Source organism: Oncorhynchus nerka, linkage group LG13 (genome assembly GCF_034236695.1).
Source record: "Oncorhynchus nerka isolate Pitt River linkage group LG13, Oner_Uvic_2.0, whole genome shotgun sequence".
NCBI classification, from domain to species: Eukaryota; Metazoa; Chordata; class Actinopteri; order Salmoniformes; family Salmonidae; genus Oncorhynchus; species Oncorhynchus nerka.
This window is the reverse complement of record NC_088408.1, coordinates 80,444,568-80,471,707: the sequence shown is the minus strand read 5'-3', so window position 1 is coordinate 80,471,707 and position 27,140 is coordinate 80,444,568. Positions and strand designations below refer to the sequence as shown.

The 27,140-nt window shown below is 45.1% G+C and overlaps 3 protein-coding genes across 5 annotated transcripts in view; all 3 read right to left on the bottom strand.

The window, feature by feature from the left end:
• The window catches only part of LOC115140236 (methylcytosine dioxygenase tet3-like), a 70,357-nt gene extending 68,536 nt beyond the window's left edge, over window positions 1-1,821 (bottom strand). The window contains 1 exon segment of the mRNA XM_065026755.1: window positions 967-1,821. Coding sequence (XP_064882827.1) covers window positions 967-1,356 — 390 coding nt within the window. The 5' untranslated portion in view covers window positions 1,357-1,821.
• Window positions 1,822-11,499: 9,678 nt separating this feature from the next.
• On the bottom strand, window positions 11,500-20,578 carry LOC115140235 (AP-3 complex subunit mu-2-like). Of its 3 annotated transcripts, none has more exons than XM_029678469.2 (9): window positions 20,471-20,578; window positions 19,709-19,993; window positions 19,314-19,485; window positions 18,863-19,000; window positions 18,641-18,726; window positions 17,962-18,095; window positions 17,125-17,332; window positions 14,832-14,976; window positions 11,500-14,414 (listed from the first exon to the last, which is right to left on the bottom strand). In XM_029678469.2, exons 2-9 carry the CDS (start codon window positions 19,979-19,981, stop codon window positions 14,314-14,316), a joined length of 1,257 nt encoding a protein of 418 aa, XP_029534329.1. In that variant the 5' UTR covers window positions 19,982-19,993; window positions 20,471-20,578; the 3' UTR covers window positions 11,500-14,313. The 3 variants fall into 3 exon arrangements, with proteins under 3 accessions (XP_029534329.1, XP_029534327.1, XP_029534330.1); XM_029678467.2 differs by having other exon boundaries at window positions 20,220-20,575; XM_029678470.2 differs by having other exon boundaries at window positions 20,236-20,575.
• Window positions 20,579-21,414: 836 nt separating this feature from the next.
• Window positions 21,415-27,140, bottom strand: part of kat6a (K(lysine) acetyltransferase 6A) — a 51,086-nt gene continuing 45,360 nt past the window's right edge. Inside the window, 2 exon segments of the mRNA XM_029678466.2 lie at window positions 21,415-24,721; window positions 24,724-26,970. Coding sequence (XP_029534326.2) covers window positions 23,652-24,721; window positions 24,724-26,970 — 3,317 coding nt within the window. The 3' untranslated portion in view covers window positions 21,415-23,651.

Below are 27,140 nucleotides of genomic sequence, written 5' to 3'. Positions count from 1 at the left end.
CACAGGCACTTCAGTGGACATCTCATCTGTTTCCCTGACCTTTAATGACAACCCGCTGGTCGAACAGGCTGGAAATCTGCTGAGGAATTATGACTGGTTTACAACGTCTGTCTGGAACAAGGACAGGTCCACTAGTTACTCAACAACTTAGCTTGAATTTTGTCTAAGTTGTCCATTCAGACATGCTATTTGGAGCATATCAACAGGGGTCCTACCTCCCCCATTGTTTTGTACTAAACAATGACAATGGTATAGCCTGGGTACCAGTCTGTTGAGCTAACATTCCACTCCTTGTACTCTGTGTCATATGCCAAAGATGTTTAGCATGACAGGAGTGGCAAGGAGTGGAATAATAGCTCAACAGACTGGTAGAGACTAACAATGGTAAGCTGTTCCTAGGAAAACATAGGTGAGTTTATGGATAGGTAAGATGAGGTGTGTGTCATTTGGGTGGACTATTCCCATAGCCGGGCCTTGGGGTGATGCCTGTCCAGAGCTGACAACTAAATAATGTCCAGGGTGGATCCAGACAGGGGCTTTAACATCAGTTTGTTATGACTTAGGTGGTCTGATGAAAACCTAAGACAGCCAGCTACATGCACTTGAAAATCTGTCTTTGACAAACTCAAAAAGGAAAGTTAGCTGTTTTAAAATGAATGTGATTAATCAGTTATGGAACACAAATACCATCCTCCTCTGCTGTGGTACGTCCACATATGGCCATTATCTGTATACAAAACTCAACCTATAAAACCCTTAAATGTTTAAACTGTTAAATTGATATGGATCATGACATTTACATTTTAGGGCCCTATATAGTAGAGACATTTTCTAGTAAAGATTTACAACTTCAATTTCCCTCAACCAGCTCCAAACAGTCTCACACTGACCTAGGAGAAATAGCCACTGGGAATATATCATGAAAATGTGTGTTAGTTATAAGTCTTGTCAGTCATTTCCACTCACCTCCCAGTCCTTCTGTCCCTTCATCTTCAGCTGGTCACATTTACGCAGCTTACAGATCTGCTTCCCAATTTTACGGTTCATACAGTTGCTGCAGGTGCCACAGTTCTCCTTCTGCATACAGGGGCCACACACGCCGCACCGCCTCCTCTTCTTTCCCTGGGGGGCCGCGAGGGCCTCTCCATGGGTAGGGGGCCCGAGGGAGAAGAGACCCCCCTGCTGGTGCTCAGTCTGAATGTACTTGTAGTGAGGGGACAGGGGCATTCCCGGGCCCTCCATGGCTTTCCCCGGGCTATGCAGAAAGATCTGGGTTGTGGTCTCGTCACCATCCAGGGAGAATTCATAGATGTCCTGGAAGCGTGGGGGGCCAGGCCCTCCCTTGGCCGTGTGCATGCTGACAGACAGTCCAGCCTAAAGCCTAGCTGCACTGTCCTGGTGGCAATGCGAGTGATACAAACAGAACAGCACAGTAACAGAGTAGTGTAGTGTAATGGTCTGGAGTTGGGGAGGTAGTTGTTGTAAGAGCTGAGAAGGGCTAAAGAGTATGTTAGTCCATCCTGTCCTGTCAGTCTCCTGGTTGGGCTGCTGGATGAGATAGGTCATTAATGATAGAGCATCTTTCCCAGCTACCCAGCGGGATGGACAGGGGTCAGCCATAACCACAACAGGGGAGGAGGTGTCAGAGGAGCCATGGTCTGGTCTCACCTGTCCAGCAGTAGCCTACCTGGGTGCTTTCTGAAAGTGGGAATAGACAGCTTGGGAAAGAAAGAAGGAAAATAACAGTTAGGCCTACTTACAATGAACAATTTAAATGTGTCTGTTCATAGCTGTGGGAAGATGTTTTGAGTCGGGGGTGCTGGGGGGGAAGAGGAAAAAAATAATTATATATAACTATAATCGCATTTGCTGATGGCAAACAGTTGAGCAGAATCATTTTGGAGATTTCCATACAATGGATTTTTTGTTGTTGCATGGTCTGGAAAAAACATTTAACTTTTTTAAACGCATTTCTACAGAATATTTGTTTATATCATACAAATGGCCAAATGCATGCTACTGTGCAACTCACTAATCAGGTAAGATGCTATTTAAAAAAAATGTTTTTTTCTTCTCGTATTTATAATCATTATTATAATCATAATCCTTATTATTGTATATCATTGTTATTATTGTAGGCCTATTAATTAATCTAAACCAGTTCATTAAATATGCAAAACATGTTTAGTTTTCATTCTGTTGAGGCATTTTCATTGGCTAAATTAAGTTCGATATGTCTTTTCAATTGGGAGCTACATATTTAGTTTAAGATAGGCCTTTTACTAGCCTATCCCTGTCCTTTGTTGGGTACGGTAGGCACTAGCTTTTCTAGGTAATTGCTGCATTCTAACTTTTGTGAAGGTTTAAACCAGTTCACAAGTGTTTTGTTTAATTCTGATGAGCCATTTTCTTTGCAAAATAAAGTTCCAACTGTAATGTTGTGTTTGCAGTGATATAATATCCTGCTTGTAGTTTCCCTATAAACAACGGCTAGTTTTACTTTTGATATTATATTATTATATATTATAACACAATTTAGAAACTTTTGTGAAGGTTCGATGTGGTGTAGCTATTAGCCTATTATACCGCTGAACTACACGACCGTTCAAAAGTTTGGGGTCACTTAGAAATGTCCTTGTTTTTGAAAGAAAAGCAAAAGAAAATGGCTCATCAGAATTAACATCAACTTGATGAGAAATACAGTGTCGACATTGCTAATGTTGTAAATGACTATTGTAGCTGGAAACGGCTGATTTATGGAATATCTACATAGGCGTACAGAGGCCCATTATCAGCAACCTCCTGTGTTCCAATGGCATGTTGTGTTAGCTAATTCAAGTTTATAATTTTAAAAGGCTAATTGATCATTAGAAAACCCCTTTTGCAATTATGTTAGCACAGCTGAAAACTGTTGTCCTGATTAAAGAAGCAATAAAACTGGCCTTCTTTAGACGAGTTGAGTATCTGGAGCATCAGTATTTGTGGGTTCGATTACAGGGTCAAAATGGCCAGAAACAAAGAACTTTCTTCTGAAACACATCAGTCTATTCTTGCTCTGAAAAATGATGGCTATTCCATGTGAGAAATTGCCAAGAAACTGAAGATCTTGTACAACAGGCCAGCATCCTGGAGTCGCTTCTTCACTGTTGACGTTGAGACTGGCGTTTTGCGGGTACTATTTAATGAAGCTGCCAGTTGAGGACTTGTGAGTGGTCTGTTTCTCAAAGTAAAACACATAATAATAAAACTAATAATAAATACACAATGAGTAACGCTAACTTGGCTATATACTCGGGGTACCAGTACTAAGTTGATGTGCAGTGGTACGAGGTAATTGAGGTATATATGTAAATATAACTAGGAATTAAGTCATAGATAATAAACAATAGCAGCAGTTTATGTGATGAGTCCCAAAATAAGTTAAAACCTCTTGCTTCTACCTGAGACGCTTGCGTCCCAACTAGAGCTCTGGAAATGCAAATGCGCTACGCTAAATGCTAATAGTATTAGTTAAAACTCAAACGTTCATTAAAATACACATGCAGGGTATCGAATTAAAGCTACACTCGTTGTGAATCCAGGCAACAAGTCAGATTTTTAAAATGCTTTTCGGCGACAGCATGAGAAGCTATTATCTGATAGCATGCACCAATACACTACAACACAAAAGCCACGCAGGGGACGTAAACAAAATAATTAGCATTTCGGCGTTACACAAACCGCACAATAAAATAGAAAACAGTCATTACCTTTCACCATCTTCTTTGTTGGCACTCCTAGATGTCCCATAAACACTATTGGGTCTTTATTTCGATTAAATCGGGCCATATAAAGCCAAGATATCGTTATATGTAGACTGTGTGATAAACGAAAAAAACAGCGTTTTCACAACGTAACGTCATTTTTTAAAATTCAAAAAGTAGACGATAAACTTTCACAAAACACTTCGAAATACGTTTGTAATGCTACTTTAGGTATTAGTAAACGTTAATAAGCGATAAAAATCATCAGGAGGCGATGTAAAAATCATTAGCTGTCGTCTTGGAAAAAATTTCACGAGAGAGCTCTTCCAAATGATCTGGGCGGAGACTGGAGGTAAGTGGTTCCCCTGATTCGGTTCAACCAAGAATCAAAGCTGATTCAATTCACAAGACTCTAGACAACATGGGGATGCTGTGGGAGTTGAAACCTCGGTCTTATCTAATTCGGCTCACTGTGAACAATTGCTGGAAGTGGCGCAAGGATATTTATTTCCATTTTCTGTGATCAGGTTTTCCTGCGCTTTCCGATGTAACGCACGTTATGTTATAGCCACAGTCGTGATTTAACCAGTTTTATAAACGTCCGAGTGTTTTCTATCCACACATTCTAACCATATGAACGTACTATATTCCTGGCATGAGTAGCAGGGCGCTGAAATGTTGCGCGATTTTTAACAAAATGTTCAAAAAAGTAGAGGGTAGGAGCAACAGGTTTTAATGCAAAAAGGGTCCATGCAGATAATCCGGGTAGCTATTTGGTTAACTAACCGACTTGCCAAAACTACAGTTTGTTAACAAGAAATTTGTGGAGTGGTTGAAAAACTAGTTTTAATGACTCCAACCTAAGTGTATGTAAACTTCCGACTTCAACAGTATATTTAGCGGTCTTATGGCTTGGGGGGTAGAAGCTATTCAGGGTCCTGTTGGATCCAGACTTGGTTCATCGCTACCACTTCCTGTGTGGTAGCAGAGAGAACAGTCTATGACTTGGGTGGCTGGAGTCTGAACATTTTTAGGGTCTTCCTCTGACACTGCCTGGTATAGAGGTCCTGGATGGCAGGGTGCTCGGCCCCAGTGAAGTACTGGGCCGTACGCAGTACCCTCTATAGTACCTTGTTGTTGGATGCCAAGCAGTTGCTATACCAAGCGGCGATGCAGCCATTCAAGTTGCTCTCAAATGGTGCAGCTGTATAATTTTCTGAGGATCTGAGTGCTCATGCCAAACCATTTGAACGTCCTGTGGGAGAAGAGACGTGGTTCCCTATTCACGACTGTGTTTGTGTGTGGACCATGATAGATCCTTAGTGGTGTGGACACCATGGAACATGAAGCTCTCCACATGCTCCACTACAGTTCCGAATGGGGACCTCCTCCTTATAGGCAGTCTCATCGTCATCAGTGATCAGGCCTTAAACAGTCATGTAGTCGGCAAACTTAATGATCGTGTTGGAGTCGTGTGCGACCAGGCAGCCGTGGGTGAACGGGAGGGGAGTACAGGAGGGGACTAAGCACGCACCCCTGTGGTCATCTGTACTTTGTCGAAGCACCTTTGGCAGCGATTACAGCCTGGCGTCTTCTTGGGTATGACACTACAAGCTTGGCACACCTGTATTTGGGGAGTTTTTCCCCATTCTTCTCAAGCTCTGTCAGGTTGGATGGGGAGCGTCACTGCACAGCTTTTTTCAGGTCTCTCCAGAGATGTTAGATAGTGTTCAAGTCCGGGCTCTGGCTGGGCCACTCAAGGAGATTCAGAGACTTGTTTCAAAGCCACGCCTGCATTGTCTTTGCTGTGTGCTTAGGGTCATTGTCCTGTTGGAAAGTTAACTTTTGCCCCAGTCTGAGGTCCTGAGCAGGTTTTCATCAAGGATCTCTCTGTACTTCGCTCTGTTCATCTTTCCATTGGTCCTGACTAGTCTCCCAGTCCATGCTGCTGAAAAACATCCCCACAGCATGATGCTGCCACCACCATGCTTCACCATAGGGATGGTGCCAGGTTTCCTCCAAAAGTGACACTTGGCATTCAAGCCAAAGAGTTCAATCTTAGTTTCATCAGACCATCTTGTTTCTCATGGTGTGAGAGTTGTTTGGGTGTCTTTTGGCAAGCTCCAAAATGGCTGTCATGTGCCTTTTACTGAAGAGTGGCTTCCCTCTGGCCTATCTACCAAAAGGCCTGGTTGGTGGAGTGCTGCAGTAATCTACCTTTGCCCCACCTACCTGGATTACTGACCCCTGCCTACCCAGACCCTGCCTACCTTTGCCCCACCTACCTGGATTACTGACCCCTGCCTACCCTGAGCCTGCCTGCCTTCCTGTGTCTTTGCCCCACCTACCTGGATTACTGACCCCTGCCTACCCAGAGCCTGCCTGCCGTCCTGTGTCTTTGCCCCACCTACCTGGATTACTGACCCCTGCCTACCCAGACCCTGCCTGCCTTCCTGTGTCTTTGCCCCACCTACCTGGATTACTGACCCCTGCCTACCCTGAGCCTGCCTGCCTTCCTGTGTCTTTGCCCCACCTACCTGGATTACTGACCCCTGCCTACCCAGACCCTGCCTACCTTTGCCCCACCTACCTGGATTACTGACCCCTGCCTACCCTGAGCCTGCCTGCCTTCCTGTGTCTTTGCCCCACCTACCTGGATTACTGACCCCTGCCTACCCAGACCCTGCCTGCCTTCCTGTGACTTTGCCCCACCTACCTGGATTACTGACCCCTGCCTACCCAGACCCTGCCTGCCGTCCTGTGACTTTGCCCCACCTACCTGGATTACTGACCCCTGCCTACCCAGAGCCTGCCTGCCGTCCTGTGTCTTTGCCCCACCTACCTGGATTACTGACCCCTGCCTACCCAGACCCTGCCTGCCGTCCTGTGTCTTTGCCCCACCTACCTGGATTACTGACCCCTGCCTACCCAGAGCCTGCCTGCCGTCCTGTGTCTTTGCCCCACCTACCTGGATTACTGACCCCTGCCTACCCAGACCCTGCCTGCCGTCCTGTGACTTTGCCCCACCTACCTGGATTACTGACCCCTGCCTACCCAGAGCCTGCCTGCCCTCCTGTGTCTTTGCCCCGCCTACCCAGACCCTGCCTGCCGTCCTGTGACTTTGCCCCACCTACCTGGATTACTGACCCCTGCCTACCCAGACCCTGCCTGCCGTCCTGTGACTTTGCCCCACCTACCTGGATTACTGACCCCTGCCTACCCAGACCCTGCCTGCCGTCCTGTGACTTTGCCCCACCTACCTGGATTACTGACCCCTGCCTACACAGACCCTGCCTGCCGTCCTGTGTCTTTGCCCCACCTACCTGGATTACTGACCCTGCCTACCCAGACCCTGCCTGCCGTCCTGTGACTTTGCCCCACCTACCTGGATTACTGACCCCTGCCTACCCAGAGCCTGCCTGCCGTCCTGTGTCTTTGCCCCGCCTACCCAGACCCTGCCTGCTGTCCTGTGTCTTTGCCCCACCTACCTGGATTACTGACCCCTGCCTACCCAGACCCTGCCTGCCGTCCTGTGTCTTTGCCCCACCTACCTGGATTACTGACCCCTGCCTACCCAGACCCTGCCTGCCGTCCTGTGACTTTGCCCCACCTACCTGGATTACTGACCCCTGCCTACCCAGACCCTGCCTGCCGTCCTGTGACTTTGCCCCACCTACCTGGATTACTGACCCCTGCCTGCCCTTGACCCGTCTTTTGCCTGCCCCTGTTGGAATAATAAACTGTTGTTACTTCGACGTTGTCTGCATCAGCGTCTTACCTCAAACGTGGTAGAGCTCAATTTCGAGTCTCATAGCAGTGTCTGAATACCTATGTAAATAAGGTATTTCTGTTTTGTTTGTTTAATACATTTTCAAGAATGTCTAAACCTGTTTTCCCTTTGTCATTATGGGGTATTTTGTGCAGATTTATGAGGGGGGGGGGGAATTATTTGATCCATTTTAGAATAAGGCTGTAAGGCTGTAACACAACTAAATGTGGAAAAGGTATTTAGCGTGCATGCTGCCCAAATTGTGGTCTTCCCAAGAACTGCTTGTGATAACGTTATCCACAGCTCTGCATATTGGTTTAGCTATTGATCCTCTGCAGCTAAATGATGCTCTCTGGTGTAGTATTTTGAATGATTGTATTTATGTCTGTTCAGACAGGAGTAATATCCTTTTGGGCGGGGGAAAAAAAATTATAGCCTAATTTTGCCAAAATTATTTCAATTTACCAGCGGGTGCTGCAGCACACCTACTTCCCGCAGCTGTTCCATTTAGGCCTATAAACTCTGGGAAAATATGACACGCCATAATAACAAAACAAACTCACCTGTCATTTCCACCAACAAACCTTAATCAATAACTGCTTTACTGGGAAAGACATGAATCTCACCTAATGACAGTTATTAGTCGTCTAGACCTGTAATTTGAAATGGCTGGGGATGCCAGAAAGATGTCATGCTCATGGGTCGATATGGGAATATGCTGAGTTCTATAATGGCGAGTCCTCCCATGAGGAGGCTTTGTTTGCCCTCTCTCTATGAATGAGAAAGGGGGTCTCGTTGAACCCGCGACAGTGCTCTTTGTTCCGCAGTCAGACTCAAGTCAGCCGTCAATAAACTGCAATGTTGTTTTAACTGTGTCGATAAACCCGCCGTAGGCAACTTGTTTCTCCGTGGCAGTAATTTACGCTCATGTTGAATCACTAAGGTAGCATGCTGCTGTGCATATAAAAAGACACCTAAATATGTATAATGAGACTTTCTAATTGAATGAGCTCGAACGACTGATATAGCTTAGCATTAGGCTCATTAATATACTGAAAACTGTCAACGTGTCTGAAATTCGAATGAAAATACTTTTACGTTTTACGAAGCCAAAAAAAGCATCAGTTGTGCAAATCGCCCTGGAGAACCAAACATTTCATTTCTTACTTTACTATTGCAATATTGTCAATCATCCCAAACATTGTTTTTCATTTCGTTATTTTTGCTACTTACTTTCTTCGTAGTCTTGGACAGAATCAGTCAGATGCAACCGAACGTTTCCACAAAGTAACACGCTCCGCCACCCTTCCCAAATAAGCACGTGGCTTATTCAGCAATTTATAACCGGTCTTTTAACTGGCCGCAAAGCCACCGCTGCACAAGACTGTTACAGTCCGGTTATTACTTAAGTATAAAACCATTTTTATATAGTTTACAGAAGTGTCAGGTAAAAGGGGTGGAGGGGGGAAAACATTAAATAAGGAAGCCCCCCCTAGACTTTCAAAACATCACCCCAGGAAGCAAAATAGACAAGAACAATGATTAAAGGATAAAAGTGAGAAAAACATCAGATACAACAATACACAATTAGATGGGATCATTACATTTACATAAACCCTATTATCTGTCAGATCGAACACGTTATAAATCTGTTAGGGCATGTTTGAAGTCACAACTAATAATGGAGTTTATCAGTGGCCCCAATGTGTATTTGACTAATTGCTTTACTGGTGAGAAACTACTTACTTTCACTGGGCAAATAGCCTACACGTCTAGATTTCTTTTGACAACAAGCTCTTAGGCTGTTAGAGAGGCCGATGGTCGTAGAAAGTAAAGTAAATAGAGAAATGTAGTTAACAGGATACATACCACGTTTGAGGGTGGTTCTTTAAATGGTTCGACTTTTCACCTAAGACAACGGTTTTTTTTAAGTGAGGGGAGAAAAACAGCAAAAAACTCCCTCTTCAAAGTCGACATACTAATATTGGAGGTGAATTATATGAATTATAATAATGTGAAAAGTGAAAAGTTATTAAAAATTAAAGTAATTTAAACAGCAACTCAACTCCCAGAATAAAAACAAACAATAATCCAATAAGTGAGCAGATGAAGAAAAAAAAATCGCGATTGTCTTACATTTATTTAAACACTTATTCGCGTATGAGTCGTCGAAAGTCTGAGGTCTGGTTAGAGTTAAAAGACGAAGAGGAGGAGGAAGAGAAGAAAACGTTGTGTTGATGTTAAAGTGATCAGCAAATTACGGAATGGAGTTCGATAAATGCCGTGGAACAACAGGGTTAACTCTTCGCCCCCTGGGACAACGTCATTCTCATCTCAAACAGGACACATTTTTTTGCGTTTTACACAAACCTTCAATAGAATTCAAACATGCAATGGCATCAGTTATAAATTATGGCATTACTTTTCAGAAGCTAAGTTATCACATATCAGATGAGCTATGTCCTCCTGATCAATTTTATGAAAATGTTATAATGCCATGATGGCATTATCCATAGAACGCCTAGTATTAGTAATTGGCGTTAGCCATGTCTTAATGTTAAAACAGAAGAATTTGAGAGCAATGTTCATTCTAGCCTATGCAGGATTAAAGTCGATTTAATTTATTTCTTACTGGTACAGGACACCCAAGTGTGCGCACGCATTTTTTTTAAACTACAAAAATGACAGGCTAGCCTACTCTGCTGACACTGACAAACATAGCAATAAAAACGATGTGTGATCCATCTAATCGGCTTACAAAAAGGGGAGACACAAATACAATATGACAACCATTTAACCTGGAGGGGGAAATTATTGTCCAAAAACAAACAAAAGTGGCACTGGCCCAATTATAAAGAGGGTCAATATGCACTCACCCGGATATGGCGGATGTCTCAGCTGGTGCCAATATGCTACTGTTCGCTCAATTAAATTAAGAATTTTGATAACTCAAAGACAGATTGGAGTGTTTTCATTGTCATCTCTTTATTTGCTTTCAAAACAGTTTTTCCGCGATTGTATTTTTAAATATTGTGATATGCCTGGCTGGGTCTCTCTGCTTTTCACCGAAAGTCGCAATTTAACAATAATCTATTTGGTAATTGCAGCACGCGCTGTCTAAATTGCGGGCCCTTCCGACTGTAGGCTATCCAATATAAAACAATCCACAGCTTTTTTAAAATTATCCTTTGAGGCCAAATCATGCTGTATGGGGTAGTAGCCTATTTCGAATGATTTATATATATTTCTATATAGACAGGACTAAGATAATTAGGCTATATAATTTTGACAATTTACTTTAGGGAAAGCCTTATAGACACGCTGCCTATTGCTTTTAATGTGCAATAAACACAACCAGTCGTGATGTTTTCACCTGATTGTCAAAAAAGCACTTAACAGAGCCGCTCCTGTAGGCTACCTGCGCGCATTCGTTCACTCACAAAATAATTTCAGCATTCAGACCCCAACAGTGCACTGTTCACCCACAAGTCGATGAATGGAAAGAGACATCAGTTACAAAACACCTACGTGTAGTGTAATGAAATTCTGAGATTGTCATTAGGTCTACACTTGTAGCCTGAATTGATGCATCCACTGTTGTTCACGAGGGCCTCCGTGTCAGCCACTCCTCCCTGCCTTGACAAAATGTAAGTGTTATAAAACCACAACGCAATTTGGAGCGTATACCACTCGACTTCCAGTCAATTCACTATTTTGTCATGCTGCTATGTTAAATAAGCCTACATTTGTTTGGGCATGTTGTATTAAATGTAAATGTATTAATCGTGATAGGCTCACGTTTTACCGGTACGGCATACCCCCACTATTTATTTAACCTGGATGCAGTACCTGACCATAATACCGCCTTACTTTAACCCCCGAGCCTATGACATGGGGTAGAAAAGAAACAGACCCCAAAACATTCGTTTCCCATTTTTGATGATACTTTACTTCAAGATCATTGTATTAAAATTAAGTGAAACTAAAAAGGATGGCATGAACCTTTAATCAAACCTCACATACATCATCATAAATGGGCTCTTATAATACTCAATGATTTTTAGACAGAAATGTGTTTGATAGATACCAGGACATCACAAATCAATGTAGTGGTTGTACCAACTAAAATAACCTAATTTGTCTACATGTTTGTAACAACAAACATGTAGACAAATTAGGTTATTTTAGTTGGTACAACCACTACATTGATTTGTGATGTCCTGGTATCTATCAGAGGGGAACACAATGGACTGGATAATTCAACGTATATCATATCACTTCTTAATTCTTTAATGTCATAGCATTGTAAAACTAAATTTGAATTCATTTGACAAACACACAAACAAAACAAAAGCTGTAAACCCGAACCTTGAACATTCTTGATAGGGAAACCCAACCAACCGTGTCATCAAACTGCAGTATGGAGAACTTATAGAAAACATACCTACACAGAGGAAAGCCAGGCCACTGTGAGTAACAGCTTCAATAACATCATAGGGGGGCAGCATGTTTCATGTTATTGGTCTTCATGATGCTCAAGCCTCTGTATAATTCACTATAGAGTAATAAAGATACATTTGAGCTGCATGATATGAGCTGGGTTATTCAGCATGCGATTTGGTGCTCGTATCAGGATTATATCATTGTTGAATAAATAATACTTTTAAAAAGGCCATCAGGATGGATTAAGGTGGATAAAACATCAGGTAGGCCACAGCAAGGTGCTCGACCTGACGCCTTACATGATATAGAAAAAGAGCAAAAAACAGTAACATACTGTGTCAACCTCATCCTACAAACCACTAGATTGGATTTGAGAATGACATGGTTATGCCTACACTATTAACTGTTGACAGAACAATAGGCATGGTAGTGAATGAGTCAGGCGGAGGAATTTCATGTTGCATTCTCAAACTCCAGCGTGTGACTCCAGAGTTGATAACAGAGAGACACAGAAATGCATTTGGTTTGGAGGACTGAAGAGAGAAGTTCAGAAAACAGGGAGCATTGGAATAAGTAAAGGGAGAAAGTAGCAAGGGAATACAGAATTTAGAATAACATGTAATATAGGTAGAGCCAGGAACTTATCCAGTCCTGGCCAGAAGAAACTCTGGGATCCCACTAGATAACACAACCACAAAGTCAGATTCTACAGCCTCAAAGTCCAAATTGATGAAAAAATATATATATTTGGTCTAACTTTAAGGTTAGGGTAAAATCAGATTTGAAGAAGATTAATTGTAGAAATGGGCCGGGCTTAGCCATCATTTCTATCATGGTCATCTATGGTCATGTGGTTTGGTAAGACGAATGCCCCTCCTCCCAAAGGTGTTATTACTACCGCTGAGGGTTTAGAGCTTGAGGTTGTCACCTCATACAAGTACTTGGGAGTATGGCTAGACAGTGCAGTGCTTAACTCAGCACATATCAAAGCTGCTGGATAAAGTTAAATCTAGACTTGGTTTCCTCTATCGTAATCGCTCCTCTTTCACTCCAGCTGCCAAACTAACCCTGATTCAGATGACCATCCTACCCATGCTAGATTACGGAAACATTATTTATAGATCGGCAGGTAAGGGTGCTCTCAAGCGGCTATATGTTCTTTACCATTCAGCCATCAGATTTGCCACCAATGCTCCTTAAAGGACACATCACTGCACTCTATACTCTTCAGTAAACTGATCATCTCTGTATACCCGTCGCTAGACCCACTGGTTGATAATTATTTATATAACTCGCTTAGGCATCTCTCAGATGTCTACTGCAGCCCTCATCCTCCACATACAACACCCCATTCTGCCAGTCACATTCTGTTAAAGGTCCCCAAAGCACACACTTTCCTGGGTCGCTCCTCTTTTCAGTTCGCTGCAGCTAGCGCCTGGAACAAGCTGCAACACTCAAACTGGACAGTTTATCTCAATCTCTTCATTCAAAGACTCAATCATGGACACTCTTACTGACAGTTGTAGCTGCTTTGCGTGATGCATTGTTGTCTCTTCCTTCTTGACCTTTGTGCTGTTGACTTTGCCCAATGTTTGTACCATGTTTTTGTGCTGCTACCATTGTTGTGTTGCTGTCATGTCATGTTTTGTTGTTGTCTTACGTCTCTTTTTATGTAGTGTTTCGTCCTATATTTATATTGTATTTATCTTTTTAATCCCAGGCCCCTGTCCCCACAGGAGGCCTTTTGTCTTTTGGTAGGCCGTCATTGTAAATAAGAACTTGTTCTTAACTGACTTGCCTAGTTAAATAAAGGTTAACATTTTTTAATACACTCAATAAATAATTATGACAGTGTGGCTGTGTTAACTCGAATTGACCCAAACTCTGGGCCGTTGGTTATAAGGAATGGATGGGAGCATGAGAAGAAAAGTAGTAGCAGAAGCACACAAACCATTTTGCCTGCTATTCTCACTCACAAAAGGAACTCAAAGGGTAGCAAAGAGATTGGAAAAAGGAACCAGAAATGACACAACAGAGAGACCAATTCCAGGCTTTAGCTTACCAAAAATGCTGTAGACACATTAAGACGGATAGTCTCTTATCGCCACCTATTTGACTGTGCAAACAACTCCATTAAATATGCTTTTGTGTGTCGTGTCACACATTCTGTGGTAGCTAGTTCAGTTAGACAGCAGAGCCCACAGTTTGTGTGGATAAATCCTGAAATGCATTTACACAGGGAATGTACCATAGCCACTCCCTTCCCTATATTTTCTGTATTTATTCCCCACCATCGGAAACCTCCCCCTCTCTCTTTTACAGTAGTAGTATTGGTGCAGAGGCCAGAGAGCGGAGCCTCTATGTCCGCACCTGGAATTTGCCGGCCTTGGTCATGTACTTGATGCCTTTGAATGGTTTGTATTTCTCCCCGTACATATCCAACCGATTCACCTTCAGTCCTGGAGAAGAACAAGTCAATTAAAAGAGAGAAGGTGTCACATTTCTATTTAATATGTATTCTGCAGAAAGTCATATAAATCATTGATTTGGCCATTGCAAGAGAAGTAGCACACATCCCTTTTGGAAACAGATGCAAACCTCTGTGGGTATCCGATAGAGCAAATACAAATAGAGTATCTTGTCTCCATCTAGTGGTAGAAGGTGTTACTGTGAATAAACTGTGTGGATGTCATGTGGCTGACTAATATGGAGTTAGTAGATACAATATTAATATATTATCTAGGGTTAGATATTTCTTTCATCACAAAATTATTACGGTTAAGAATATGGGTAAAGTTAACTAATACTAGTTCAGCGGCTAAGGAGCAACTGCTACTCTAGAGTGTAATAACCAATTCTGAAAAGGTGCGTTTAACCTGAAAGGGCCGACTGTTGGATCTTGAACTGGATGTTGATGGTGGGGTTCTCGTCTGGCTTGGCGGCCCCTGCCTGCAGGCTCATAGAGCCTTTTAGACTAGGCAGCTTCTGAGGGTTGATTTTACCCACGTCCCATGACAAGAGCTGCAAAGGGACAACACAGCAGCCTTCCACTGTTATTCCCACACAGGGAGAAGGGTATTGTTTTGAACGCAAACAGGTGGGTGCGAGGAGGAATTAACCAATTAATTAAATGTAAGATTATACAGTCATTCGGAAAGTATTCAGGCCCCTTGACGGTTTTCACATTTTGTTACGTTATAGCCTTATTCAAAAAAAAAAACAAAAAAAAATCCCTCATCATTTATACACAATACTCCATAATGACAAGGCATAAACAGGTTTAGAAATGTTTGCTAATTCATTAAAAATATCACATTTACATACGTATTCAGACCCTTTACTCAGTAATTTGTTGAAGCACTTTTGGCAGCGATTACAGCCTCGCGTCTTCTTGGGTATGACCCTACAAGCTTGGCACACCTGTATTTGGGGAGTTTCTCCCATTCTTCTCTGCAGATCCTCTCAAACCCTGTCAGGTTGGATGGGGAACGTCGCTGCACAGCTACTTTCAGGTCTGTGTTGATCAGGTTCACGTCCGGGCTCTGGCTGGGCCACTCAAGGACATTCAGAGACTTGTCCCGAAGCCACTCCTGGCGTTGTCTTGGCTTTGTGCTTTGGGTCATTGTCCTGTTGGAAGGTGAACCTTCACCAGAGTCTGAGGTCCTGTGTGCTCTGGAACAGGTTTTCATCAAGGATCTCTGTGCTTTGCTCCGTTTATCTTTCTCTCAATCCTGACTAATCTCCCAGTCCCTGCAGCCGAAAAACATCCACACAGCATGATGCTGCCACCACCATGCTTCACCATAGGGATGGTGCCAGGTTTCCTCCAAACATGACACTTGGCATTCAGGCCAAGGAGTTAAATCTTGGTTTCATCAGAACAGAGCTTCTTGTTTCTCATGGTCTATGAGTCATTTAGGTGCCTTTTGGCAAACTCCAAGCAGGCTGTCATGTGCCTTTTACTGAGGAGTGACTTCTGTCTGGCCTATCTACCATAAAACCCTGTTTAACAGTCTCAAGGCCATCAGACTGTTAAACAGCCACCACTAACATTGAGTGGCTGCTGCCAACATACTGACTCAACTACAGCCACTTTAATAATGGGAATTGATGTAAAAAATGTATCACTAGCCACTTTAAACAATGCCACTTAATGTTTACATACCCTACATGACTCATCTCATATGTATATGTATATACTGTACTCTATATCATCTACTGCATCTTTATGTAATACATGTATCACTAGCCACTTTAAACTATGCCACTTTATGTTTATATAGCCAACATTACTCATCTCATATGTATATGTGTATACTGTACTCTATACCAGCTACTGCATCTTGCCTATGCCGTTCTGTACCATCACTCATTCATATATCTTTATGTACATATTCTTTATCCCTTTACCCTTGTGTGTATAAGGTAGTAGTTTTGGAATTGTTAGGTTAGATTACTCGTTGGTTATTACTGCACTGCCAGAACTAGAAGCACAAGCATTTCGCTACACTCACATTAACATTTGCTAACCATGTGTATGTGACCTATCAAATTGGATTTGATTGGTTAAGTGCTGCAGAGATGGGAGAACCTTCCAGAAGGACAACCATCTCCACAGAGGAACTCTGGAGCTCTGTCAGAGTGACCATCAGGTTCTTGGTCACCTTCCTTGGTTTTTGCTCTGACATGCACTGTCAACTGTGGGACCTTATATAGACAGGTGTGTGCCTTTCCAAATCATATCCAATCAATAGAATTTACCACAGGTTGACTCCAAGATGTAGAAACATCTCAAGGATGATTAATGGAAACAGGATGCACATAAGCTCAATTTTGATTTATTATGTAAATGTATTATGTAAATAAGGTATTTCTGTTTGTATATATTTGCAAAAATTTAGAAAAACCCGTTTTCGCTTGTTGTTATGGGGTATTGTGTGTAGATTGATGACAATTTTTATTTAATCCATTTCAGAATAAGGCTGTAACGTAACAAAACGTGGGGGACAAAATCAAGGGGTCATAAATACTTTCCGAATGCACTGTATACCCTTTTGTATGTTTACAGCAGACACTAAACCTGTCAGGTAAATCCATGTCTGCATACACACACAGACTGTCACTCCCTTTCTCTCACACACATACACACTCCTTTTCCCACCACCTTACCTTAGTGACAGGGTCGAAGTTGTATGTCCCCTGGGAGGGGTTGAGGTTGGTGTTGAGGACTCCTCTGGGTAGCTGGCTGCTGATTAGAACAGCCTCTAACCCCTTCCCCATGGTCTGCTTGGGGCCCAGGGTCAGCTCAAAGCGGCCCTGAGAACTACCCTCCCTAAACGTGATGTTGTGCTTGACGTACACTGGGATGGCCACCAGACTGAGGGGCAGACACAGAGTGTCAGAATAACACCGTTAGGACGGGCACAGAGACAGAAACAGCACAAAGCACACTGAACACAAAGTGTGCAAGTAAGTGAATAATGCTGAAAGAACAAGTTCATTATTTTCTGCACAGATGGCAGTTTGTTACATTGTTGTTACAACTTTTAAACATGAAACTTCAAACAAAAAATGTGGATATATAATGTAAACATTAAGAGCATTACCATACTGGCATTGCTGTAAAATATTGTTTCTGGGTTTTCCCAAGCCAAACCACAAGTGAATAATGATCCAATCTATACCAATAGATGTCCGCAACACTATACTATTGTACTTACATCTAATGCTTTGCCAAAAACATCCATTTAATAATTCATGTAACGTTAAACCAAACACAGGACCTCATCTAGCTAACATTTTACAACAACTCAAGTTTTAGTTTGAGCCCCAACTACAATGTCAATTTTGAAATACCTTGTTGACCTTAATGGGTGGAGACTGAATTAAGACAATGAAAAGAAAAAGCAAACATTCAGATATGGTGTGTGTGTGTGAGTTATGCCTTGAGCACATAACATGATGTTTAGTCTGGCTTTGCAGAGGTAAAAAGAGCGCAGTACTGACTTCTGGCAGCTGACGTGATAGGAGAGCAGCCGGAAGTTTCCGTCTGGGGGGATAAAGGAGAGGATCCTCTCAGCTTCCCAGCGCTTGAACCTCACACACGGGTGGAAGCTCACATCATCTAGCAGACGAGGGTTCTGAAACAGGATCAGTCAGGTGTATCAAGATAGAGAGAAGGGGGGGAGAGAAAAACAGACAGGACCATTTTGACAGTTATTCAGTACAATAGTTAAAAATATGGTTTCAAGACAGAAGAGAAACAGACAGGAAGTCTACAGTTACACAACACAGGTCAAAAACATTACAAACATGAATTATTTCATAAGGAGAGTAAGAGAGGGAAAGGTTATTTGCTAAGGACAAGAGTGGATATGAACTACTGGCTAGAGCACGAGTGGGCAAACTACAGATCTGGCCCACAAGACCTTTCAATGGGTTAAAAAACAAACACGCCAGGCTACTCTTGAACATCTAAAAGGAGATAGAAAGTATGTAGAAAATATAATGGACATATATTTTCAAATAACTGCCCTTTTTCTTGACCTTAAATTGCTTTTGACAAAACAAACAGGTTTGGGGAAAAAAAATCTGTGCAGCCATCCCCTGAATTTTGAAACCCTGATGTGGCCCTCGAGCCAATATTATTGCCTACCCCTGGGCTAGAGAGAGAGAGAGGACCCACCATGAACGAGAGAGTAAGGTCAGGCATGCCCGTTAGTTTCACACAGGCATCAATCACCCCCTGGATCTCTGCTGTGATAGTGGAGCCTAACAGTGTGTGAGAGAAACATGGAGAGAGATGGAGAAAGAGTCAATCAGAATGTCAAGATCTGTGTTTCTGTTGTTTTTAATGGGTCAGGTCAGGTTTAGCTGACAGTATGATGGGGCAGTGGGCCAACTATACCTGATTTATCAATGATGGCATCAATCTCCTCCACTACATCAAAATAGGCCTCGTTGTTGGTATACTTGACTCCAGTGCGTCGCCATGGCACTACAGACAACTGTCCAGTAGGGAGCTGCTCCCCTACATTGGTGCTGCCTACAGACAACAGAACAGTCAAATATGACACAAACATGATGTACACATTCAGATAGTTGTGTACAGTGACATGGGTCTAAATGAAAAGTTTTAAAACATACAGTATTATTTCCAATGCTGCCAATAATATGTAAATAATTATGAATAATTAAGAAATAATGTAAATAATGATGAACACATATGTCATGACTAAGGGCCTGTTTTTCATGGTCAGGTTATGTGGTATAATACTATGAGGTTGAGGTTTTTCATGGTCAGGAAAAAGTGGTGACATAGTGACTGTGTAGAGGCAGACATGGTCATCTTCAGGCACCTGTGATGGTGTTAACCACTGTGCGCAGGATGGTGGGTGGCTTGATGAGCTCTTTGAGGATGTTGGACTCTGTGGCCAGGGGGAAGCCATTGTCCAGCATCTCTTCTAGCAGCTCATATACTACCACCACATTGTCCTTGATCGCTGCCTCTGTGCACACCCCAAAATAGTCCTAATAACAGGGAGGGATGAGTATATTCTGATCAATGACTTCCTTTAAAAAAGTAAAAACACTTGTAAGACAATAAGACAATCAGTAACTCAGAGAGAGTGACCAGTTCTAAGACTCTAACCTGCTGGACAGATTACATTGCAAGGTAGACCTAGGTGGTGGTGATGAAGAGCCTGAACAAGTACAAGTGAAAGGATGAAAAGTTAGTATACCAAGTACAAACCTGGAATGTATCAACTACCCTGTGTAGGAACTCGATGACAAAGAGCGGCGGCACCTCGCTCTGGATGACCGCAACAAAGTAGATGCGGTGCCTGAGGACGCTGATGAGGTAGTGGTGGGGGGTCGGGATGACGGGGGGCACATTCTCTGGCTCACTGGCGCGCTCTTGCGCCTCGAAGAAGTAGTCGCACACGGAGCGGCTCACAACGCTCTTCCAGTGTTTCTCCAGGAAAATGTCCCCGGAGGAATTCACGAGGAACAGGCTGTGGATCATTTTGGCTGGAAGCTGAGATAGGAAAATAAGAATTTAGCGACTCTAAAACGGTTTTAGCTATACCATCCCATGCAGTTGGAATAAAGTCTGAGTTACGCCGCGCTTGTGGTACCTTCAATAAATATAGACATACATATATGAGCAGTGACAATGTTTCATGTTGGGTGACACGATTTCATTAAATATTCGGTCCTGCTATCAGGTTCCGCAGTGGGCGGCCGTGCTACGGGTAGGTTACCTGCATGCACACGAACCTGTGCAGTAATAAGATGAGTCGACGGTAATATGGTATTTTACTGGAAGACAGGCCTGCATCTGTATCCCTACAAACATCCGTGATTCAGACCCTCCTCCCGCCACACACAGTTGTCTTGTGACAGCAGGCGATCCCGTCATTCAGCGATGGTGAATACCGAGAACGGAATTAATCATGCATTGCTCTCAATATTTTACTGCTATTCCGTCTGTTTAGAAAGTGTAATTACATACCAAAGACAATCTATTGGTGTTTTCCTCTCGCCTTCACCTTTTCTCAATGAAAGATTAGAAAATGCCTTCGCTTCTTCTCCGTTAGCTGGAACGGAATGAGGAAGCTGACACCAGAGAGGACCAATCGGAGAAGAGAAACTGCAAGAATTGCCCGCCTCTCCCAAATAGTGATTTGTCCAAAGTGCGGAAGTTTCTTAACATCAGACTCGGAATTCGATTCTAATTGGACAGCGCCTATTAAACGGCAGATGAACACGCACCTTGATTGGCTCACAAAAACGATGGGTGTCTGACATTTTGTGTCAAGACATCGTCCACGGATCGTATCAGATTTCATCTTGTGGATACATTCTATTCATGAGAAATGCAATTTTAAATGGTCCTCTGTAGCTCAGTTGGTAGAGCATGGTGTTTGCGACGACAGGATAGTATTATATTTTTGTATTTTAAAATAGCGAAGGCTACTTGAATATGTTACACATAATAGGCCACTAATGTGATACATATGTGCAATAGAGATAATAGGCCAACTGTTAAATCAGTATATCATCTGACCCTTTGACAGTTCCCTATGTGATTCTGTAAATGATAAATAGGATAATAAAATCGCTCACTCTGGCTTATATTGAAGATGTAGCAGGTATTGAAGATGTGGCAGGTGTCTTGACAAGTAGAAAGCTGTTGATGGGGATGATGGTACATTTTCTTCATAGGGTTCCTTTGAATGAAATGTCTGACTTTTTGCAGTCACCGACGAGCCTGTATCTTATATGAGCCCGCTTCGCATAGCAATATTTACAGGCTTTTTATCTGCAAAGAGGCACAAATAATGTAAGCAAGCAACATTCGTTTCTAAATAAAGAAACTATTATCATTGCCAAGGAGCAATTATTAGAATTGGTAGGAGTCAGAACAATAGAGCCAAGAAATACCATGACAACATAAATGGCTCAACATAATTTATTTTTGTTTTATGTTAAAATGTACAGAGTTCTTTGAAAGTACTTGCTAAGAAAGAAAAAACTAATAAATGGAAATACATACAGGGACTAAGTAGAGATTCAGGCAGCCGGGCGCTATCAACCTTCACAAGGCACCCAGCCAGCCCCATTCCTCTCTATATCTTGCGCTCTCTCTTAGCTTACAATGCACCATGTACAATTACAAAGGATACAAAAAGGGAAGCGATATAAACAGACAAATATACTGAGCTCATTTTTACATGCCTCTTAAATGTAAAGAAGTCGTCCTATTCACACACAAATAATCCAAAAAAAGAACAGCTAAGTGACCTTTAGATATTTGTTTTTTCCTTTTGTTTTAAAATAGCATTAATATACTACACAAAGATAGAAAACTCTAGAGATGAGTGGAATGGAGAGGTTAAAGGCATCTTAAATTCACTAAAAGTGAGTGGTATTTTTTTTTTTTTTTTTGAATTTCTTTATAATATTACCTCAAGAGTCAAGCTAAAAAATATGTATTGTTTTTGTTCCTGAAACAGAAGTGAAAAAAATGACAGTACCAATATCAACGTCAGAATTTCTTTATATTATAGAAAAAACATTCTCTACAATAGGTTCTAAAGTCAAAAAGAGTCAGCTTGTGTCATAAAAGAAAGCTGCCCAGTCTGATAAAATTCAGAGAAAATAAAACAAACAAACGAAAAACAATACACACAAATAATATATGAAACGTCAGGTCTGTAAGAAAAGTATCCTCATTTTGACTTTGAATACTGGAACACTGAGACAACTGGGTAAATTCTTAACCCACCCTCCCCATCCTAACACGGTAACCATCCAGATGTTTGCGTGTGTGGTGGGCGTACACAATGCACAGTATTTGGCATTGGCCACCTCTCTAGATGCTGATCGTCCATAGAGCTCAGACATCTCTACTAGTCACTGGGAGTGCACAGATTAACTGGTTAACAGAAAACACCCTTCAGAGAGGATGCCTGTCACTAACACTTAACGAAGCGGCTCAGCTGATTTCCAACAGCGGATGTTCCTTAAAGCAGTGAGTTTGACCTCAAATCTCTGTGTATTTATTTATTCCATGGAAGGTAAACTGCATGGGGCTGACAGATGTACACCATCAATGGAGTAAAAAGGCCTAATAGCCTTCTATGGAGTGTGATGAAAAACGTGTGAATGCTGCAATGGGAGACTGGTGGACTGTGCTGTGAATCAACAGGAAGTACCAGAACATTTACACCTCATTTCAGAACAAACAGCTACAGCATCCTGTGGGTGATGCTGAGATTACTACTGGTTTATTTATTTATGGACAGGCTAATGGACCCCTCGTCTCTGCTCCATCACTGTATTCCTCTGTTCTGCCCTGATACACACCGTCTTACCTGGAAGACCCTCCACACTTGTTACTCTGTTGTTCTCCAATGAGGCCCCACTTCTACTCATATCTGAGACAAATGCCACGGATCACCGTGTGTGAGAACGTGTCGGAGCTAGAGGGTGAACCACCATTCCAGTATGCCACGATCAAAGCATAGACAGGTTGGACTGCACACAAGTTCTTTTCAACAGCTGTCAAAATAAAAATAAGTATTCAAAATAATAATAAAATTAAAAAAACAAGTCCATCTACAATTATAATCATAGTCTCTTTTTTAAAGGTAAGGCTTCCTATTTCAATTAAAAGATTGTGTGCATGGTTTCATATATTTAGTTAACCACTTTTTTTTCCTTTCTCAGTTTTGACAATGTAAGGTCCTCCAAAGTCCATCTTCCTCTTCCACCTCCTCCACTCTCTGCCAGGTAAACAGTGGAGAGGAGCTCTTCTGTTAGCGTAGAAACTGTGCCAGAGGAGCATGTCGTTTAGGTCTGACTAGACTAGAGCAGTCTGCCATTCAGTACCAGGGGACCATTTAGCCGTGATGTATCACCCCAGCTCTGCCAGCTCACTCCCTACACAGCCAGCTTGGGGGGGAAATGTGTCCAACTGAATGGAACAAAATGACAACATACAAAACAGAAAAACATAGTCCTCCCTCTCTTTGCGCTCGCTCGGGCTTTGGAGAGGGTGGATACAACAGTAAGTCATTCAGTAAAGAGAGGCAGAGTCCCTCCCTCCATCAGCGAGTGTCAGGTCAGGTTGGAGAGTGTTCCTCCCATCTCCGTCTCTAGAGCTGCGGTGTTGTTCTTCGGTGCTCTGCTCATCTGCTCATGTAAGGCGACTGTTTGGGGACGCCGGCGTAGCTGTGGTGGGTGGGGCCCGTGTACATCATGTTGCCGTGGTGATTGGGCTGCATAGGCTGCTGTGGGTACCCCTGTCCCCCCATCATGCCCATCTGCATCTGCATGGGGTACTGGGTGGGCTGGTTCATGTAAGGGGGGTTCCCATGGTAACCACTGTTCATCATGGGCTGTGGCATGCGGTAGCCTGCCGACATGGCGTTCAGCTGGTTCATGTTCATGGTGTTGTAGCCAGCCGGCGTGGGCATTAGGTTGGGCATCATGCCACGCTGCACAGCCAGGGTGCGGGGCGAGCCCTGCATGGCCACGGCCCCAGAGCTGCGTCCGTACAGTTGCTGCTGGTGCGGGGAGGGAGCGGGGGCCAGCTGGGCCTTGGAGCGGATGGAGATGTGGCCCTTCACCGTGGCCATTTGGCCCTGCAGCCGCTGGGTGTGGGGCGGGGGAGGCAGGCCGATGTTGCTGGAGGGCATGTTGCACTGCAGCTGCAGGGAGCCCAGGTTCATGGAGCCAGAGCTCAGTTGGGGAGGGGGGGTCATGGTGGCCTGGCTCTGGGCTAAGGGAGGGAGTGGGGAGGGGGAGAGCTGGGCCAGCCCGGGGTTAGACAGAGAAACACTGGTGGCGTAAGATGTGACAGAGGCCGAGTGAGAGTAGGGCATGGCGTGGGGGTCCATGATGGTGTTGGTGAGCTGCTGCAGCTTAGCCAGGCTGAACGTGGCCGAGGGCTGGGGGTAACCCCCTGCACCAAAGTCCTGGCCCATCCGCTCATACAGGCTGCGGCCCCCTCCCTGGGCGGCACTCTCAGGGATCTCCATGATCATAGGCGTGGAGCCAAAGCCGTTCCCCATACTGCACTGGGACAGAGGTTGCTGCTGCTGGGGCGGGTGGGGGGTTGGAGGGGCCGAGGGCGGGGGGTGGGGAGCCTGCTGCTGCTGCTGCTGCTGAGGGGGCTGATGCTGCACCTTTTTCTGGGACTGCTGGCTGGCGCTGGGCAGCCTCTCAATCACACAGCTCTGAGGGGACTTGATGCCTTGGTGGGTGTTGGCAGATGGGGACGGGGTGGCGGCTGGGGCACGCTGTTGTTGCCACCATTGTTGCCTCCCGGCCCATTATTGAGCCCTGGTCCAGTTTGTTGGATGAGACTGCAGCTGGCCATGGCGAGCTGTGATGTCACTGCGCCGCTGGAAGACGTGAGACAGGGCGCCGGGACAAAGGAGCAGCTGCTGCCCTGTGAGGAGGGTGTGACCGAGCTGGAGGAAGAGGAGCCCGTCGATGACGAGGAAGAGGCAGCCACAGCCACCGCCGCATGGTTACTGCCGCTGTTCCCTCCCCCGTTGCCCCCGCCGCCCATGGTGGAGTCGTAGCTGCTGGGATTGTCGTAGTTCTCTGTGGTGCTCTCGATGCTGCCCAGGTCGCTGAAGCCACTGTCCACCACCTGCTGGGAGTGGTCAGACACCGACGGAACGTCCATCATGGGACTGGTCTCCATGTTCTGCTGGGATGGGCCCGACAAGGAACTGGGGTGCTCAGGAGTGATCTGGGTGTACCCTCCTCCCGTTGCCCCTGTTCCCCCAGTAGGGCCTGGTGTGCCCCCTCTTTGCTGCCCCAGCCCAGATTCCATCATGCCTGCTGGGCTGTTGATGGTGCGGACTGACTGGCTGGGTAAGGGGGGCATGGGGGGGTTAGTGTGGGGAAGGGGGCTGCTGTGCTGGGAGGTTCCACACTCCTCCACCAGGGCAAGGTGGGTAGTCTCCTCCTCGGCCTCCCCGGCATGGCTGTAGCTCTGTAGGGTGCGGCAGGCGGCCAGCGTCTCTTCACAGTCCTGGTAGGCTCCGTGGGAGACCCCGTGGCTCTCTGGCTCCTCGTCCTGGGCCTCTCCCTGGGTCAGAGACTGGACCGCCTGCACCGTCTCCAGGTCCAGCTCGTTGCTGTGGTGGTGCTGACCATGGTGGGACCCGTGGTGGTGGCTCAGCTCCTCCTTGAAGGAGTCGGGGTGCTGGTGAGGGTGCTGGGGCTCCATCAGCAGCGTGACAGTCTTGTCCTCAGGGTGCAGCAGCTGCAGCTCCAGGGGCTCAGAGGGGACTGAGATGGCCGTCACCGTTTCCACCGCCGCGGCCGCTGCTGCTGACTCCTCTGCCTCCCGCCGCCTTCTCTCGTCCTGTGCCGTGTCCAGAGGCCGGCACTTCACCTCCTGCAGCTCCTCCGCCTCTTCGTCCTCCTCTTCGTCCTCCTCCTGCTTGCTGACGTAGGAGTCTCTGGCCTGCACACTGCCCTGCATGTCTAAAAAACCTTCCCCGCCCTGGGGTTCTTCTTTGACGGGAGGAGAGCAGGCAGGGGAGGTAGGTTCTTCCTCATCGTCTTCATCCTCTTCCTCCTCAGAGTCCTGGCTCTTCCGCTTTTTGCTGTTGCTCTTGTCCTCCAGGTGTCCGTCTCCTTCATCGTCTGCATCGTGGTCGTCACTGCGTCTGCTGCCTGAGCCCGGCGTGGCCGCAGTCCTTCTGCTGCTGGTGCCCAGGGTGGCACACTCTTCATCCTCCCTCTCCTCATCTTCCTCATCCCTGTCGGCCATGACTCTGTCCATGTCTGGTCTACTGGGCTGGGGAGCCCTGGGGCCTCCGGTAGAGGACGGAGAGAGCAGGGAACGGGACGGTGGATGGCTGAGCTTGTCCTCTACCCAGCCCCTCGCTGTCTCCTCCTCCTCTTCTGGCTCTGAGACAGTGGGCTGCTTTGGGACTGGTTGTTGTCGCAGGGCAGGGTTTTTGGGTGGTCTCCCCCGCCTCTTGGGGATTCTCTGCTCCACGGGCTTGGGGAGGTAGTCATCCTCTTCATCAGAGTCTTTGTGTTTGTCGTTGTCGGTAGCTGTGGCTCTGGAGGCCCTCTTGCATGCTCGGTCCTCTAGCTGCTGGAGGGGCTTGTCTAGCTGCTGCAACCCTCCCAGACTCAGCCTCTGTCTCTCTGCCTCCTGCCTCTCTGCCTCCTCCTGGGCCCGCTGTAGGTACCAGCTCTGGGGCTTGCGGCCCGGCTTCATCTTGATCTTGGGGGGTGGAGGGTCCCCTGAGTTGGTCAGGCTAGTGTCCCCTGCATTCGGCTTTGCCCCACTGCCAGGGGGGCTGCCCGGCCGTTTCTTCCAGTGCAGGGGCTTACGGGGCTTACGGGGCTTGCCCTTGGGCCAGCCTTTCTTCTTCTTGACGGGGGTCTCTGGGTTGGCCACCGGGGTCTCTGCTGAGACCGTGGGCTCTGGGTTCCGTAGGAAGGACGCTGGCTTCAGAACAGGAGTGGGTTCTGTACAAGAACAGAGAATGGGAGAGAAATCCATTGTTACACATGCATATCTACTCAAGCAAGTACTGTATATCAATGCCTAGCTAACATACAGCTCTGCTCCAACATGTACTATACACCAACACCGTGGTATATAAATAACTGCTCTGTTAGCTCTAAGGACTCCTATG

Excerpts from the sequence above, each read along its gene's own strand:
- LOC115140235 (XM_029678467.2), bottom strand. Across the intron at positions 18,096-18,640 it reads ACCTTACTCTCTCGTTCATG|AACCCTCGTCTGCTAGATGA; the intron begins GTGGGTCCTCTC and ends ATCCTGTTTCAG. Across the intron at positions 14,415-14,831 it reads CCAACAGTCGGCCCTTTCAG|GACTGAAGGTGAATCGGTTG; the intron begins GTTAAACGCACC and ends GTTCTTCTCCAG.